The sequence below is a fragment of the Nipponia nippon genome, unplaced genomic scaffold (assembly GCF_047370975.1).
Source record: "Nipponia nippon isolate SJK-2023a ecotype South Korea unplaced genomic scaffold, ASM4737097v1 scaffold_15, whole genome shotgun sequence".
Lineage (NCBI taxonomy): Eukaryota > Metazoa > Chordata > Aves > Pelecaniformes > Threskiornithidae > Nipponia > Nipponia nippon.
The window spans coordinates 4,651,679-4,670,577 of record NW_028262331.1 but is presented as its reverse complement, the minus strand read 5'-3'; the positions used below and the strand labels follow the sequence as shown (position 1 = coordinate 4,670,577).

Below are 18,899 nucleotides of genomic sequence, written 5' to 3'. Positions count from 1 at the left end.
ATTTAGCCTTTTATCCAGCAACTCCCAATCTGTACAGTAGTGATTAACAGAACTGCCTTCCCTCAGAGGACTTTTTGCAAGGATAAATATATCAGAGTTGGAGGTGTTAGGACACAAAAACCAAGATAAATACACCCTGAGAGACCCAGGGAAGTGCTGCATGGGAACGTTTGGCATCAGGTAACCTTGAGTGTGTCCTTATCAGTGATACAAAAAGCTGTATGAAGCAGAAGCCTTGACACTGCAGACATTTCCCAGTGTTTAGCAGACTTGGCCTTTGCTCCGGTATTGGTATCTGTGTATCTGCAGTGTAATCTGATCAGTAGGGGAAAAAAAATTGTCTGTGATTTACACGTCCCTTGTTTTTGTTAGGATATAAAAAACAAGTTCAGGAACGAGAATTGTCACATCTCTGACAGAAACAGCCCAGGTCCTCTCCTACAGTCAAGGCTCACGCAGAGTAAGGCCTCCCTTTGCGAACAGATAGGTAGTTGCACCTAAATGGGTAGTTGTTCCCATCATAGGAAGGTTAAAAAAACCCCAAAAGTCCCTAACCACATCCTCTTCTAACAGTTTGAATTGTCACGTGAGGCAATGACTCGGGGGGGTCTCCGTAAGCCCAGAGGCAAATTCAGAGAAAGCACAAGTGGGCAAAGGCAGCCAATTCTGGAGGAGGCAGTTGCCCAGGAGGCGCCGGGGCTTGCAGGGAGGGGGCCCGGGCAGCTGCCGCTGCCTGAGATTAGCCAGCTCGACCGCCTTGAACTGTAAGGAAACTTATGAGGAAGCGAGGCGAGTGGCAAACAACAACAGATTTAATTTACGCTCTTAAGCACGGGAGAATTCTCTCTCTGCCTTGCTCCCCCGTCGCACAGCCTGCTGCAGCCAGCCCGTCCTCAGAGCGCCCTGGCTCAGCTGAGGGAAGCTGTGATCCCTGTATCTGTACTGACGCAAAACTCCTGCAGGAATAGGAGGGCTGTTCCTGCAGGAGGAGTCTGTCGTATCCAGCTACTGCCTTGCTCTGCAATGCAAAGCAAGATGCTCAAAGTTGATGTTGCTTGAAGGCGTACCTAGGCTGCTTTAGGAACTAAATGCCTCACCACGAAGGCAGGCTATGCCCCTGCATTTGGTTAGGGAGGCTGGAATGCAGAGCAGCGACCAAGTGCATCCTAGAGACAAATCTCAAACCTTGAGACAGCAGTCATGCTTTTTATAAATATATCAGAGTTGGAGGTGTTAGGACACAAAAAAAAGCTCCAGCCAATATCTGCAGAAGAGTCAGTCCTGTCACGGGCAAGGAAACTGTCGGATTTGGCTTTAGTTAATGAAGGCCCTTTTTGCCCCTCCACCCCACGGAAGATGACCAGAAGCAGGGTCTTTATGCACAATCTGTCTTTTTAGGGGACCTGCAAACATATAGTCAGAGAAAGTTGAGGTGGCAGGAAAGAAAAACAGATGCCCTAATTTCAGGATGCAGTTGGCTTGAACTTGCTCTGAACTTTGTCAATACAGGACACCTGACATCCTATTCATTTACAGCATGTTTATTCTCAGTGCATTACATGAAAGGTCTTTGGTATTTGTGGGTTCTTGAGTACTGTTCCCACTCTGCTCTGTAAGAAAATGCTGAATACAAAACATTCCATATACAGTAACAAAACCCATAGCAAATAAAGAGAAATAGATAATTTGAACAATAACATAGCAATATGAAAACAGGTAAGTACCCATGCAAGAGGTGGAACAAACAGGTTGTGTTCACAACAAACATTAGAGCCTGCCATAAATGAGTTCATCGAGTCAGATGAGATTTATTCTTGCTCTAAGTTAAGAAATTATACATGATTGCAAAACACTGCATATGGCTGCCCTATAAAAGACCAAATGGTTGTAAAGCTTGTTACAATGAGAGAAGCCGGGACCATTTGCACACATACGAAACACACTGATATAAATTAAAAAATACTGTGTAAAATAACTAGTGAAAAAGTGAACATTTTCTTCTGCGGATGGGAATGTGCTTTGTGAACAATTATAGCACCTTTGAATTGCTTGGTTTCAATGCAATCATGGAAACTGCAAGTAGTTTAAAACCCTACACCACCAAACACCAGAATGGAATGTAATCTCAAATAAGACAGAAGCTGTAAACCTGGAGGAGAATGGATTTCCAATAAATTGTATCGAGAAGTAATTCCAGAAGCTGATTGTCTTTTAGAAGCCTTTGTCGCAGTGGTCAGGTTCCCACATTAAAATAGTTCATTGCAGAGACTGGGAGCGAACCCCAAGCAGAGAGCCAAACTCTCAGAATTCGCTTGTGAGCCCTATGCTCTGCTCTGCTGAAAGCAGCACCAGTCCCTGCTCGCTGAAGAGCTGGACCTGGTTTTTGTGGCCTGTTCCTTTGAAAGTTGATGGCAAAATTACTGTGGAGTTTGGTGGGAGCAGGTGAGGGCTCTTCCCTCTAGTTTATTCCTATTTCCCTGGGTTGCTATCAATTCTTTACAGTAAGTGCAAATTAGATACTCTGGGGAGAAGCATTCTCCGCCTCCCAGGAGTACCAGGTTGCTGGTGAACATCAGAGTGCACGAATTGCAAAGATTTTTTTTGGTTGTGCAATGTGCTGCTGCTGCTTCTGGTTAGCCCAAGGCAAGGAAAATGCATTACTACTACCAGAACCGATCCAAGTCAAACACACGTTGGAGCTCAACGAAACATTAAGAATTTCAAAAAAGTCTTAGGAAAAAAAAAAGGAAAAGAACACACTATGGTATTGCACAGTATGCATGTAAGATAAAGCACTAAACATTTCAATTAAAATATATTTCTAAATGAGCACGCATTCAAAATAAATCCACTCTCTAAGTTACATAGACATGGCAAGATGCATTATACGCCCTGGCTAAAATGAACCTTAGTATCCTGCCTAAGATGGAAAATGTGGTTGGAGTGGTTTGCTTAGTCATGAATATCATTAATGTCAGCGTGTGAGGCTGTGTTCACCTTTAAACCATAATTAAACTGGGACTGCACAACAGTGTGGTCCAACCCTTTTGTAAGTAGAGAGGAACGAAACCCCAGCTGAGAGAGAAAGTCCATTTGGTATCATCCTACTGTCACGCAAATTAAAGATACAGTACCGCGTAAGAGAGAGATGTAGCTAAATAAAGCAAGAAGTGTGGGGAGAAAAAAATTACATAGCTCATACAGAAATCTGGAAAAATCAATAATTAAAATGGTTGCAACCCAAACCTAACCAATCTTTTGACAATTGACTTGGCAGGATTCATTGCAAACAATTTCCATTAAATTTCCTTTCCTCTTGCCAGTAATTTGTTTTAAATAATTTAAAATCCAAAATCCTAGTCAATATGAATGACTTCAAGAGAGCACACATCAAGCTAATGCAATAGCTTTGAATTCAGGAAGACAAACTTGGAGGAAGAAAAATTTCTTTTTTAATTCAGTGTGAAGGCTCCAAAATGTCAGGGAAGTGAAAAAGGCCTCATTGTACTCCCTCTTCCCAAATTCAACCCTGTCGCCACAGGACCAGTGAACCTGAATTTTGCCGTTTCCCTTTTTAAAGACTGGTTTGGTTTAGTTTAGTTCCTGAAACTGCCATGAGGACACTTTCTTAATGTGGCAAGCAACTATAGGTAGCACCAACCTGCCCAGCGTACGTGTTCAGACTGAACTGGGATTTCTCCTCAGTCTGCAGGGCCTGATTCGCAGCACCTCCTGGCAGGCAAAGGGGTTGTCTCCTGGAAGCCACCGGCTACGTCTTGTAATGCCCATGTGATCAAGACCAAGATGGTCTCGATTCAACAAAAAGGTAATCAAGTACTTCTCAATTCCTACATGGTAATCGGCCTGTAAATGGGGAAACATCTTCTTTTGTGCATTTAATTCTTAAATGGAAAGATGAGTCCAAGAGTGTATGTCAGTGGCTGCACCATGCTCAGCTGCCCACCAACAGAGCTATTGCCCTCACAGTAGTGACTGGAGGGACACGGGCTGCTGTACAGCACTTCAGTCATTCGCTAAACGCTGAAAACCTGAGCTGTTTGTATTTGTGACCGTTTTAGGCTGAGAGCTGGCTGCCAGCCTTCTATAAGACACTGATTTAATTCAGCATCATTTATATACATACTGTCCATAGAGTTAGCACTGGATTTAGAGTTAGTGCTGGATTTGAAACCAAGATGCATTCAAGAGACTTTATTTCATTCTCCCAAAAGGATTATGAATACAGGACAACTGCTTGAGGTCAGTAACCTGCTTGACTTTGGGCAGTTTTACTTCTTTTCTTGTCTTCTGCCTACGTCACGCTCCAACTGTAATTCAGAGTACAGGCAGGCAAAGGAATGCTGGAGCCCGAAGCATCAGCTCTTGGCAAAACTCTGCGGTCACTTCAAATGTTGGGGTCTTAGGGAAAGAGAGCACCTGATCGTACCTTGCCTTCAACTCCCCAGACTTTTGCAACGCTGTGGGCTCATTCCTTTGCAATGTCCAAAGGAAAACTTGAGCATATGGCAGCACAACCTGAACTACGGGGGTTGACTGCTGAACGAGCTCCGCCGCTGGCATTAGCCAAGCAGCGCGAGGATTCAAAAGCAGGGCAAGTAAATGCATTTACTGCAGTCTCCAAGCCAGCCTAAACCAAGGCTGTTTATTATGTAGCTGTACAGCAGTAAAAAGCTTCTGTATGAGGACAAGTTTCTGGTGCTTGCTCAGCATCAACTTACACCATTTCACCTGGTTTGGGACAGATGGTTGGATTTCTAAAGGACAGGGCCAAATGAAGACATACGGTGAATTCAGTCATCCTGAAGTAGCGTGTAACCTGTTCATTTCTGAAAATGTAATGCTCTTCCGAGGAAAGATTTGGATGTTCTGATGTCTCTGTAGGTCTACCATGTTTACCATGTATATGGAAAGTTAATTTAATGTGTGGCTAATGTTGGGCTGGCAGAGCTCCTTCATTTTAAGCCTCATTTCCAGTGTACCACATGCTTCTGGTTTTGCCTTAGGAAGATCACTTTGGGTGGCAAGGGTTGCTGAATACATGGACCACACAGTTGTTGGTCTTTGCAACAGCTTTTGACAGAAATATTGTAGCAGTACAGTTTGCCTTTTTCAGACAGCTGTATCTTGCACTAGGCACCAGATAGAATGTGACCAATTTACCTGACTTATGCCATAAAATGACAAACAGAAACTCAGTTTGCTCACTTTCATCCTGGGCTGAATTTGAAAACTGTGAGAAGGGGCAGGAGGATTAAAAAAAATTTAAAAAATAGTTCTGTCGGTTCTGTTGATTAGTCTCACCCTTTCTAACAAAAATCACTGTCTACATGAATGACATCAACTTGTCCAATTTGTTTTGCAGAGCAGGTGTAGTGATTCATTTGTCACTGAAGGGCAGGTTCAGCTTCTTAACCCTGGAAGCTGGGACTTCCTTCAAAATAAGAAGTTATTGCAAAAAGCAAAATGACTTTGTATTTAACTCCCAGTGCAAGATAAGCTCTTGACGAGACTCTAATTCCTTAGGCTGTGGTTTGCTACTACACTGTCTCCAGATTCAAAGGGCAAGGATTTACTCACAAGATAAAAACGAAACAGTGTGAAAACATTTTTCCTTATTGATGTAGGATTAAGAAACTATTGCAAAATATCCTTTTCTGTGAATAGTTATTGCTACTACTTCAATTAATTATCTCTGGATGTTTGCACAAGCTGAACACAATATGGGAAAATTCTTGCACAATTCCATCGTATCTCATACAAACTGCTCTATATTTTCACAGAAACAGTCTAATCTCACTGAAGATAGATAGCAAGTCAATGTTGCCATGAACATTTGCATCAAAAGTCCTTGCTTAGCCAACCACAAATAGAAATAATGCCACTCGCATGCAAGTAGCAACAAGAAAAGCCAAGATTTTGATGCTAAAGTCCAGAGAGTAACCTGACTTTTCAGAGTAACAGTTTTAGATGTTCTTTGAATTTTCCGATTTGTTCTTTGCTTAAAAGAAACCCTTGCAGGTCATGCTTTAATGGCCTATGGAAGTGGTATCTTCACCTGGAAGTCAGCATGACACCATCACATGAAATAAAAGCGGATGCCACCAACTATACCAATGGACAAGGCTAAGGCTTGGCTTTGAGTCTAGATGGGATTGCTTGTCTCAGCCAGTTAAGCAGTGCTTTAACTGAGTAACTTTCAAGGGCAGTGAGGAAACAAGGGGAGGATTAAACTCTTGAGACACAGTCAGGAGGTGTCATTTCTGTAGACAGCTTCTGAGGACACCTGCCATCTGGTATTCCAAAGGCAAAACAACAAAATCAAGAAAAATGTTCGTAAGACCCTCTCTGAGCTATGGATAAGACATTCCCTGCAATAAGGGCGTAGTATTGGCCAGGTAAGGAAACCCAGTCGCCAACACTGCAGCCTCCTACCCACTTCATTTGCACTCTGCAATTAAGCACTGGGATACTGTATCTTTAACTGGTGAACAGGCACAGAGAACACACAGATGCTCCTACTTCATCCGATTGCTTCTCCTTTTGGCTTCACTGTCATCCAGCAGTGAAGAGAGGATCTGGTAGGCCTGCGGCTGCTGGGGTCCTCCACGTTTGATCTTGATGCTGGTTCGCAGAGGGGAGCCCGGGATCACATCTTGTCCAGAGCCTGGCTCAATGGAAGATAAAGAGTCTGTAAGGAGAGAAAGTCACGGGAGAGCGCTATTTAAAAGGGGAGGCTAAGGAAAGAGTAAACGGGCCCTTCTGAATGATACCTCTTCTGGAAGAAGTGTTGTCCTTCCTGTTGTCTTTCCATCCAGCAAGCAATTGTGGAGTTACATGTTTGCTGCCATCACACTACTCCTAGATTAGGTCTTTTCCCTCGGCTCTGTCTAAACTCTTTGGGGTAAGTACTCTTACTGCACGTGGCCCAGCAGGTCCTGTTCTCATTTGTAATTCCATTTAGAAAGCGCTGTTCTTTTATTGATTGTAATTTTGCTTAGGCTGTAGCTGCTACTCAGCATTGCCCACAGACTCCTGTTATTGAAGGATGAGGCCAAGTGGTCACTGGGAAGTGATGCTCCTGGGGGTTTAAGTACCATTTCACTCCTTGTAAAGGAGGACATTTTGAGGCACTGAAAAGATTGAACCAAAAGGATTGATTCACCCTAGGCTACAGCCAAATTAGCAATAAAGCTGGGAAAAAATATTAGTTGTCCATTCTCCCAGCATGCGTCATGGTAACACACACCTCCTCTTCCTGCAGCATCCTGCCCTACAAAGCTAAATATACATTTGACTACGGCCACTCTTTTATTTTCCCAGCAGTGAGCAACAGATGCTGATAACTTGATGCTGCCTCATCATTTTTAATGCCTGAGTTTCTTCCTCCTTTTGCCTTCAGAGATGGACGTTTGCTTGTTTCCCTGCCAAGAGCCCAGCCTCACAAGCCAGACACCCAGCCTTGGTTTCATCCCACGAGGCAGCATTTCTGTTTCAAGTGAGCGCTTGGCTGCTGGAGGACTTGTGCTGTGTTCGCTGGAGGTAAACACTGCCAAATAATTTGGGCTTTCGTGCATCCTGCTGGGCTGCTCTCTGCAGTTTGCTAGGCCAGATAATCTCAAATTGCCCTCCCATTGCAGAGAATAGGTTTGTTTGCTGGTATGTTTTGCCTTGTTGCTTGGGTGGCTGCGGTTTTGGAAACCACACTGATTGTGAAGTTTCTTGGGAAAACGAGAGCATGCGATTGGCATTTCTGCGTGGGTCTTTAAAGCTGGGCTGAGTCGGGCTGCCCAGCAACCTGTGGTAAAATCCTTAACACCTACGGTGGGAACATGACTGGATAGTTGGTGCTGGGTGATTTAAACCTGTGTGGTGCCTTTCAGTGCAGGGAGGTCTGTCCTCAAGGATATTCTGTTTTGTTATTTTATGTCTTTTTCTGTTGGTTTTTTTAACCATATACACATAAAGGGATGAATGTAATTGCACAAGGAAAAAATGCCTTACTTTCCAAGTTCTCTTTCTAAACAGTATTTTTGTAGGGCCTAAAATATGTCTTAAGTTAAAGAATGAAACTATCTCAAAAGCACGGAGTAAAAATATAATTATCTATACTGTTATTGGATAAAAAAGGAACTATTCATATCAAGTCAGACAACATAGGCATTTAAATATGGCCTTAACTACACTGTAGAATTACCCATCCATTTTTGCTGACGCAGTTACACTGGTATAGAAGTATACATGGGTATAAATAACTCACCTCCATCCCAAGCAATAACTGAAAATACATTTATGTCAGTAAAAATGGTTTGCCAAAATGACCGTTTCAAAATAACAGCAGCGCATGCCTTGCTGCTGCTGCATTGCCAAACAGGCAACGTCTAAAATAGATAAACTAGGCAGTTCTGCAGGGGCAAAGTTGCGTGACTCTCCCAGTCCAAGCCCCAGTGTCTACACAAGCTCCCTGAAGAGCTGACATCTTGCTTTATACTAGTATAAATGAAGGTACAAAGTAAAAGATAATGGAGGGCCAGGCCCTGGGTCCTGTAAATACACCGCGCTGTGCCTATGGACGGGGTTCCCCTTCCCCTCTTGCCCAGAGAACGTACGGGCTGGGGACCGATTGCTGCCTAGGTAATCTAGTGGGTGTCTTCCTGGTATCTCCTCCATCTCAAAGCAAAGCACTGTAAAAACATCTCTTCCTGCCCTTGGTGTATAAAATCCAATGAAAATATGAAGCAAACTAGGATTAATGCAGAGGTAAGGTCAGGGTGACTGTGGTTAAATCATGGGTTCGTGATTCATGATTTCCCAAAAAGCTTAAGCTGTTGCTGCCTATTGCTTCTGGAAATAGTACTTGGGGCCTCTAAAAGGCACATGTCCATTGAAAATGAAGAGCAGTGCTGAGACCTAAGCCAGCTCAGCCACGTAACAGCACGATGCGGTGACACTGTTTCGTCTTTGAAGTGCCCAGCAGCATTTTCATGTTAGCACTGTGCTGGCTGCAGAAGGAGGTTGGGGGCTCTCGAAGCACGCTGCCTTACTGCACAGTAGTAGGTGCACTTTAAGTCACTTGCTTAGGAACTGCTGGATGTTTTAGCTGTTTAGCATTTTCATAGGCTAAATCAATATCCAAAGGCCACTTCATAATAAAAGCGGATGTCAGTCTGAAGGAAGGTGTGAGCAGCTTGCTTTACAAGTGAGGCCAGGAATGAAGTGCCATGTGTCAAGGAGAAAATAAGAAAGAGAACTGCTACGGGACTTGGTTAAAAAATGCTCATCTCGGTGCCAAGGAAGAGGCTTGCTTCTCACAGGCTGGGATAGTAGACCTAAACAACATTTTGCCTTTACTGTGTTTCTGAAACAGGAGAAGTCTGATCTGTGATGACTGCACAAGCCCATACTCTGGTTAAGGGAAGAAAACGCTCTTTAAGGGATGATGCCACACACTGTACCAGTGATGGCAAATAGCCTCAACAGAAAACTTAAAATCTATCTGAACAAAGAACATGTGAGACTTTCTTTAAATCTGACTGTGAAAATAAGTTTTATGTAAGTTATAATCACAGTACGTTCAGGGATCGCTGTTTTTCAGGGTAATGTGTAGCACTGTTCGGGCTTTCTCTGTAAAATATAGTGCTACACAAGGCAAGGGCCTCAGCGGTGTTGAAGTCACTTGGAAGACACTATTAACAGGATTAAATGATCTAGCCTAAACACTTGAACAAGCAGCTCCCTGGGAAGCTGGTAGATGATCTGTGCCACATGGCTTGAGCTGCTGCTTGTGACTTGGCTTTCTGAATTATAATAAATATTATTGTGGGGGTCATTTCACCTGCTACTGTAAAGCCAGAGTAACTAGTGTGGTTAGTGGAAGCTCCAGGTCCTCAACAGTTCTAAGCCTAGTTTTGAAAACCCGGCTTAAACAGATACTAGACAGAGACTTTAGGAGACTGGGAGGATGTTTAACCATCCAGCAGCTGCCTAAACAGAGCCCCCAGTTCTCTAGAAAAGAAAACCTTAGCGACGCTTACCATGAATTCCTATCATGTGCTCAAGAATTAATACCCTCTCAGCTAAAATCTTCAGAGCTTCTCGAAGTTGTTGAACACCTTCCCCCTGCAAGAAGGAAAAGAAAACTAACATTGGTATATGTTGCAGAACAGGCTTCTTGTTCATAATGTTGCCTCCATAATGCCGAACTATGCAGCATGAATGTTAAAAAAAAAAAAAACCTGATGTAAAAAGGGAGATAAGCTGCAAGTGTTAAGTAGAAATGCAGGAGAAATCCCTATTTAAAAAAAAAACCTCCTCAGTTATACTCCATGTTTGCAGAGCCTCTGACCCAAAGCCAAGCCTTTCAGTTTGGTTCCTGCTTCTGCAGTGGGCCAAACCCAGGGTGTATATTCCTGTCAAACCTTTATAACGTGAAGCTTATGTTACCAACTATGCTGAACTACCTGGAGAACAGGTTTTGCTCTCATCTGACATTTACTTTGAACAGCAGCGAGTTACCTGGGCTTTCTCTCTGTTGGTACACCACGAAAGTGGGACTGTGGCTAGCACCATCTTGTTGCTCCCTTATAAACCAGAACAGTGGCACGCAAGCCCATCCTGACAGGCTTCACGCTGCCTCCCACGGAGCTCCTAGCTGGGCCACACGCTGCCTGAAGCCTGTCCACATACTTTCACATACACTCAAGCTGTAGTTTGTTGCCCCCATTGCCTTAGATGTGGCCTTGATGGGACGGACAGACATTGGGAAGTATTTTAGGGTAGGAGAGCAGCAATGTGAGAACTCCAGCTCTCTGCACATGCAGTTTGATCTCTTCTGTCTGTCTGTCTGTCCCTGAGCTTGTGGGAGGGACAGTGGGGGAGTAATTCCCTACTTTGCAGCAGCTCTGTGTGGCAGAACGACCACTGGGGACGGAGGAGCTGTTCAGAGAGCATGGTGAGAAGGGCAGCTGACAACATGGCCAAGGAAACCTCAAAGGCCAGGATTTCTAGCATGTATTAAGATCAAACCCACGGTTCAAGTCATCTCTTGCTCTGCACTTTTAACTGTGGACAGGACCCTTGCCCTCCACAAAGCACCCTGACAAGGAGAATACGGTTGAAGCACAGTAAAGAGACAAAAAGGAAAGTAAAAAAACCAGTAGAAATACATGCTTACATCAGCACCTTTGTCACCTTCCTCACCCTTCTTGCCTGGTTCACCCTAAAACAGACAATAAACAGAAATTTCTTTTCATGTGATTGCGGACCCTGTCCAGGATCACTTGCATCCCTTCCCTCCCAAGGAACAAATTAAAGGCAGAAGCATTTCACCAGCAGAAAACAAACCGACTCTCTGGCACTTCACACCAAGGGCCAAAGTGCTCTCATGAGCTCTGTCCTGGCTCCCACCAGCTTCCCAGGAGGTCATCACCATTTCTAACACTGATGAACTTGGCCAGAAGTGGCCAAGCTTCAGGAGGGGCTGGCTGCCATGGCCCGGGCCTACAACAAGACTATACACATCTCATGAAGATCTCGATGAGCAATGCTTTTATCTCACACTGAGATAAAAATACTGTTTGTTCCCCTCCCCCAAACATGCACATGTTCAGCTTTGATTTAGAACATAAAATCCTCCATTCGGCTTTCATTAATTAGTCACATCACTTTCTGCCTCTGAAGATGCTCATTAAGCTTTTCTTGAACAAAGATCCCTATGTGCTGTGAACACTGGTCTGATGTTCCCCCCTAACCAGGAACTTCATGCATTTCTCAAAGAACAGATGACATGGAGAGATTAAACCCCAAGCTAAACATAAAACAAGGGAAAGGGCTAACAAACTGGTGAATAAAAGAGTGGAAATGCCTGGGCTCCTCAAACTTGTCGGACATCCCTGAGATACCTGCAGAGAAGGGGTGGGTATCGGAAGAAGGACTGAAGAAAAGATTGTGTGAATCATACAAAACGACGAGATGGAATTAAGGAAGACAGAAGAGAACCTCCCAGAGGACCTAGGACCTCTCTGGATGCTGCCAGCCAAAAAAACCCCAACTTACTCCACTAGCTCACTTTCAGCCAACTTTCACCTCCACCAGTTTGTTTGCACCCTAGCTATATGTGCCAGTGCAGACATCTCCTGTGTTCATCTGTTCGGGTATTGCCAAGAAATCATTTGGAGACATCTCTTAATCTCATTAAAGGGTTTCCAGCTCAGCTTGGCAGACCAAGGTGCAAGAGGGAGCTGAGAGCAGCTGATGTACTTTGTGTTGTTTAACAGTGCCCAGCTTTGGGCTCTGGTAGTGCCAGGAACCTCACAGGGCAGGGAGAGGGCTCCTGTCTGCCAAGGTTTGGCTAGAGGGGATCCGCAAGCAAAGCACATCTCCTCTGTTGGCGTGATGCCTTCCTGATCACGGCATTTCAGCACTATGCTTAACATGCAGGAAGACTGTTTCATTTGCAGAGGAATACGTTAAGGTGAGGTTGCCTATTGAACAAATGTCTAAGCTGGAAACAGTTGACCTAAGCATTGCATCTGAGAGAGCTGGCTGAACCAGCTGCAGTCCAGCTAGGTGGTATTTATGGTGCCAGGCAGGCACCAAACCCATCTGAGTCTTGCACACACCCGCAAGTACATCACTTACAGGAAATCCCTTAATGCCCCTCTCTCCAGTCAGACCTGCTTGCCCCTGTTGGAAATAAAGTAAGTGTCAGTAGGAGATATTTTTCCATTTGACAAGAACATAGTGTAATTTTTACTAGTGGAATTAAGATGGCTTAATGAAAAACCTTACACTTGGGGTAATATGAAAAAAAATTCCTTTCCCTTGACATTATCACTTAGAGACAGCAAAAGGGGGTCATGGTTTTCTGTCAAGCATCAGCTCCAAATCCCATCACACTTTGGAGAAGTTTGGTTTGATACAGAGCTACTCAGCTCAGTACCCTCTCAGTAAGACGATTAGCAATTTCTTGAACTTTACAGCAGTCAGTTACATTATACCAGGAAGGAATTTGGCTGGAGATTTGTTTCTAACAAAGATACCTCATTCTTCTCTCCAGTAAAACTGACGGGCTGATGCTGCCCCAGACAGCAAACAGAGCCCAGGACTCCCACAGAGCACTGATTTAATCTGCCTCCTGCTCCACACACACATCCCTGCATTAACCCCAACAGCTACTGATCAAAACACATGTACAATATTTTGGTTGGTTTGTTTCTTTTTCCTGCTGTGCTAATTTTCACATTGTTCTCAGTGGGGTTTTGTGGGTTGGGTTTGGTTTTTTTTTTTAATTGTTTTAAACAGAAACATTTTGAAAAGGTACGTGTTGGTTTGGGGTGGAATGAAACGCCATGGAACTGAGCATTTTCCCCCCCCTCCCCGTTTTCCTCTGCAGCGTTGGTTTCCCACCCCACAGCATGCTGGGGCAGGGCAGAATCCCTGACCAGAAGAACAGTTATAGGTTATTTCATGAGAAAGCAAGAGCTGGGAAAGAAGCAGCAAAATTTAAAAGCATCTTTAGAAATCCATTGAAGAAACAGCCACATATTTAACCTGGCTCTTCTCCCCTAGTCATACACAGAAACAAACCCATCCTTTTTTCCTGAAAATCTACCTAGCTGGCGGCAGCTTTTTGTAGTATTTGCCAAAAAGGGAGAGCTGCTTTGTTATTGTATCCATCAAACTACTGCTTTGTGTAAAAAACCAATGGGCCTTGGGCATCATTACTACGGAGAGCTGCTCGGTGCTCGGTGAGCAGCTAGCCAGCACCAGACAAAGGCCCGTATCGACACGAAGAGCGCTGGGAGGAAGGCCCAGTTTGTCAGGTGCTCTGAGCATCTTCAAAGGGAAACACTTGGATTCTGCACTGGAGGGAGTAAGGCCTGCGAAAAAGTACTGGCGAGCAGCAAATCATGGAGAGGAGACATAACAACGCACTCAAAATACATAAACAGGCTGTTCTCTGTGTCCAGGGGGACCAGGAAAGGATGTTATCAGCTTAAAGGGGATCAAAGGATATTTAGGCTGGATGTTAGAAATGCCTTTTATCCCGGGCCCTCGCTAGCTGTACCTCTGAAGACTGCCTGGAGGTGACGGGGTGTATCCCTCCCTGGCACTGTTTAAGAATAAGATGAACAGAGGCTGATCGTGAGCGGCACACATATAGATGTGCCATCCAGGGGATGCGCTCAGACTGCTTCAGGTCTCTTCTACATCTGTTCACGCTGAGATTAAGCAGGAAGAATGTATAATAACGTTTTCTCGAATCTCAATAGATATTGTAAGCCCTCCTCTGCTTTTCTTCGCAGCTGCACAGCTCCTCTGCTCTGTGTAAAGCTAGCTCTAATTTGTACCCACCAAACCCAAAATTGCAGCATGTAGTTGTCAAAACCAGCATACAAATCCACACTCACAAAAGACAAAAAGCACACAGAACATCCTACAGAAATTCTGCCAGAAAAAGCAATCAGCTTCACTTTCCACGCTAAGAGAGGAAGGACAAGAAAGAAATTTACTTTCTCTTTTTAGTAAGACATTCTGATATTTGAAAAACCTCATTTGTCCCAAACCTAGAAAGAGGGTTACAATTCTGAATATCTAACAAGGAGGGAAGAAAATAAAAGTCTAAAGGATTTGTCTGTACTGAATGAACACAGTGCAACAAAGCTTTTGTTTCAAAATAAGTATAGCCTTAGCAATATGGTCAACCGCAAACTAAAGCAAAATGTTAAATGAATCATTGAGGAAGAGCTCTTATCGGTTTCCTGGATGGAAACTTGACACTTTGCCATATACCATGTTTTTTTTTTTTTTTTAACTGAAAATTAACATTTAATGCCACTGAGCTGCAGTCAGTAACCTGTGCTGAAATCTCATCAGTTAAGGTTTTGCTCTCTATCAGAATCTTAAATTCTAGTCCCAGAAATAAATCAGTCTGTAATCTATTAGTAAAGCTAATACATGCCCAAAGTGGCTGATCTGCACAAGGAAACTGTTATTAAAAAATTTACTAACAGTCACTTAAAATGGCCTCTGTCTTTCAGGGAGCTGCAAGTGATTTCTTACGTAAGAACAGGGACCCAGCACCCAAAACAATGTGCAAAGATACCAAAATAAAACAGAGCTTTTTAAAAGCATATGTGCTCCATCCTCAGATATCCGCTGCTCCTTGATGTGGATGCCTCAGGAGGGAACGAAACAAGGCACCAGGACTTGCTCTCCTTGCACACTGGCTGGACAGAGGAACATTAGTTTGTCTGTTGCTGGTTATTCTCATGAATTTGGGAAGTCATCAGATTGGAGTTAACTGATTTGCATTTGTCTTTCAGACATCCCTCTGTCCTTTGGATTGAAAGAGTGAGCAGAAATGAGGAAGAGGAGATGCCGTCATATGGGGGAAGCACGTCATCTACAGCCACCCATTTACGGGTGGTGACCTCCACATTGACCTCCATCTACGTGACGGTAAAAGTGGCACTTGGAAGAAAAGGGAACTTGTTTCCCTGTGGCACAAGGCTGTGTCAATGCAGCCACCACTGCAGACATCCATCATTTTAGAGGTACCAACCTGTATTTTTCTCCTTAACTTTCTTCCTTTCTTTGACTCTGCTCCACACTAGGGTCTTAGTGATGGTCCACAGTCCATCTGTGCCCACTTCTACATTTTGCAGATCCAATTGCTGAACGATCCTCCACCACGTACTACATTCTCAAATGATTTTCCACTCCTAGTGTCTCTCAGAGGAGATTTCAAAGACCATGGCCTTTTGGAGAGTAAGCTGAACGGAAGGAGCTGAAGGCCCAAATGCCACTTTGAAACCCTTCCCGGTGCCTGAATGCTGGACTGGGAATCTGACACATTTGTATCCTTGTTAGATTTTTCTGTGGTATTTCCTAAACTTCACCAGTTTGGAAATAACATTCAAACAGCCCTTCTCTCTATGTTTAGTTATTAGCACTTCACAACCCATCAAGGACTGAGATACAGTACATAAACATATTAAGAACATTTCAATATTCTAAACATATTAAGAACCTCATTTGACCTGGGGAATGGGCTTTGGTTCAGGAAAAGTCTGATGAGCTTTTACTGCCTCATTGCCACAGAAGGAAGAGTTCAGTTAGACCACCCAAAATACTCCACGCTAAAGAGCTTTGGTTGGCAGAAGAAAGTTGGTCTCCACAAGTCTTTATATACCATGTATTTGCTACCTGAATCTCTTTAGGGAACACCAGACTTTGCAAGCAATTCAACCCTTTATCCGTACAGTAAACCACCATCTTGGTTCTTGCAGAAGATCTAGAAACATTTAAAATTGTTCATGGCTGTAGTCCCACAGAATTTGAAAGACCTATGTTGTATATAATTTCTGAGGCATCACCCCAGATGTGGCTGGCAATCTCTCTGTGTATGTAAAGCCTTACTCTCTCTCCTCGGTCTCCTTTGGAGCCTTTTGGCCCAGGTTGTCCTGGAGAGCCCGGTAAGCCCTAGAAGAGATGCAGAACAAGAAGGAATTAATTTCTACTGTGCACCCTTTGTGTAAGTGTAGTGAATACATTTCCCAGTGATCCTCAGATCCTGAAAACCTCATACACCCATTAAGCAATTGGGCTGGATTCTCTTTTACCCTCAAGCAGCAACAATGGAGGCTCTGTTTGCAGAGATCCTGAGACCTATAGTTTCTGCATGTTCCTCTATTTGGGTCTTTTAATGCACCGCAGGCTACTGATGTAACATTTTTTAAGGGGTCAGTATGACAGGATAGTTCTTGTTCTCAGTTATGAAGAAGAAATCAATACACAGATAGTATGGTTAGCTTAAAAATCCCCACGACTTTCCCCCTCTCTTCATAATTGCCTCAGTGGGTGGCATGAGTAAGCATACATACCTGAAAATTAATTGGATTGTGCAGTGGAAATTATTTTGAAGCTATTCACTCACCCTAATAAACAATTTTCAAATTAAGCCCAATCTCTACTAATAATTTTGCTCCCTGGGTTGAACAAATCTATAAAGCAGTCACCAACGAATAAGAAGGGCATAGTCTCCCGATTTCTACTAATTGAACTGCTTCGCAGAAATCGATCCGAATTCTTAACTTATCCACCCGGCGAAGCCACAGCTATAAACCAGTCAGGGAGAGAACAACGTTGTTTGTTTATATTCAGCATCTCAGCTCCCCACGACCATATGCAAGATGCTTTTTTCCACCTCAGGTGACTTGCACATCGCCTTGGAGACTGCAGCAAATGAGACTACTGCTCCACTCCAGACCGCTGGAATCACAGCCAACCTGCTTAACAACAGCCCCCAGAAAGCCCCACCTCTCAGGGTCCAGAGAAATGGGCTTTTGAGGCATAGCTGCGAGGAGCCTCAACATCTGGCTAAGCGGCCCAACAAGACTGGGCGTTAGTGATTAAGGGTCTAAAGGAGGAGCACTCTCCTAGTTTCAGCTGGGAGGCAGCAATGCTCACCATTAATGTGTTGCTCCTTGCCTGCAGTCAGCCCTACCAGCTCACCACCAAGCTGCACAGTGCCCTGGCCTCCAGCTTAGCTACACACAACGGATTCAGAAACTCAGGCCTGATTTAGAAGGGTAACTAGGACTGCCAAACGAGGCAGGGCACCAACCAGACTTGGCCCCATGTCAAACATGCAGCATCAACGACGCTTAAGTGTCCATAAGCATCCTTTGCTCGACAGCTCTCAACAGTGACTTTCAGTGCATGATTACATGGGAATCCTCAAAAACATTGAATTCCACAAATCTGTTGTAAAAACAAAAATTTATAATGTGCGCTGCATGTGAAAAAGCCAGACTGTACTACAGAACCTATTTATGAATTGTGAATTACCTTATATTTAATCATGTTAAACTGCATCTCTCATTTTGCTGCCAAATTTCCCACTGTGTTCATATCTATCTGGAGTTTCTCATCGTTCTCCAGAGCATTCACTAATTGAAATGATTCTGCTACACTGGCAAACCTTCACTAACCTGCTGTCCATTGCTTCTTCAAACTGATTAATAAATACGCAGTAAAAATCTCCTTTCTCTAATTTCTAGCAATTCCAAACCTCTTCTTATTGGGATCTAAGTTACATCCCTCTGCTAAGTTATTTAACATTTCTCTCTCTCTGTGCTCTTCAGTCACTTTTCTCTCTTTAGTCATGTTAGATTCCTTTGAAATATTTGATGTTACTGGTTTACCTCCACATTAAGTAATACTCTTTCCAAAACTGGAGTCCCTTTGTATCAACCAACCACAATTTTGAGTAGCTTGGCAGTTCACTATTCATCGTGACTTCACTTCTTTCCATTTAACCAGCTTTCTCCATCCATGTGAGTACTTTGCCCTTCTCTTATCATAAATTCTTTTGAGTGAGTTTATCACATGCCATTATTATCTCCCCCCTCCACAATTTTTGTATCGATAAATAATCAAACTGATGGGAATTTGTGATATTTTTCTTGACTAGAAAGTGCTATTTCTCAAAAGCTAAGCTTAACAAATTCACTTTGGTGAACTGGTGAATGCCCATTGATGCATTTTTGTTCTTTTTACGCGTTCCACAGGAAACGCAGTATTTTTCTATCACTGTGTTAGCAAAGCCCACGTCAAATCCTTTGCATCAGCTCAGGCCACAGTGAAATGTTTTGACACAGCAACAGCAAGATGTACTGTTATGATTAAGGGAAAATCTGGAAAGCGCAACCATTTCAACCTCTCAACACAAATTCAGAATGAAAAAAAGGCATTAAAATTACAGAATTTTATGGGGAACAAAACATCAGATCTAAGACTTACTTAGAAACTACTCTCTCTCTTTGTGCAATGAGAAAATGTTTCACACCTAACCCCCGACTGTGCCCCTCAGCCCC

The 18,899-nt window shown here is 43.6% G+C and overlaps 1 protein-coding gene and 1 long non-coding RNA gene across 6 annotated transcripts in view; one reads left to right on the top strand and one right to left on the bottom strand.

Annotated features, from left to right (window-relative positions):
• The window catches only part of LOC148056293 (uncharacterized), an 88,023-nt gene extending 69,141 nt beyond the window's left edge, over positions 1-18,882 (top strand). Inside the window, exons 3-6 of one of the 2 annotated variants that reach the window (XR_015703407.1) lie at positions 3,706-3,826; positions 7,421-7,560; positions 15,345-15,575; positions 15,687-16,337. This is a non-coding gene — a long non-coding RNA (uncharacterized LOC148056293). Of the gene's footprint in view, positions 1-3,704; positions 3,827-7,420; positions 7,561-15,344; positions 15,576-15,686; positions 16,338-17,232 lie in introns of those variants that run through there. The other variant, XR_015703408.1, reaches the window with a different exon arrangement.
• Positions 3,819-18,899, bottom strand: part of COL26A1 (collagen type XXVI alpha 1 chain) — a 179,984-nt gene continuing 164,903 nt past the window's right edge. For 3 of the 4 annotated variants that reach the window (XM_087751447.1, XM_087751449.1, XM_087751451.1), the window contains 5 exons: positions 16,441-16,503; positions 12,658-12,702; positions 11,192-11,236; positions 10,053-10,137; positions 3,819-6,709 (listed from right to left, as the gene is read on the bottom strand). In XM_087751447.1, the coding sequence (XP_087607573.1) occupies positions 6,537-6,709; positions 10,053-10,137; positions 11,192-11,236; positions 12,658-12,702; positions 16,441-16,503 (411 nt within the window). In that variant the 3' untranslated portion in view covers positions 3,819-6,536. The remainder of the gene's footprint in view (positions 6,710-10,052; positions 10,138-11,191; positions 11,237-12,657; positions 12,703-16,440; positions 16,504-18,899) is intronic. The other variant, XM_087751450.1, reaches the window with a different exon arrangement.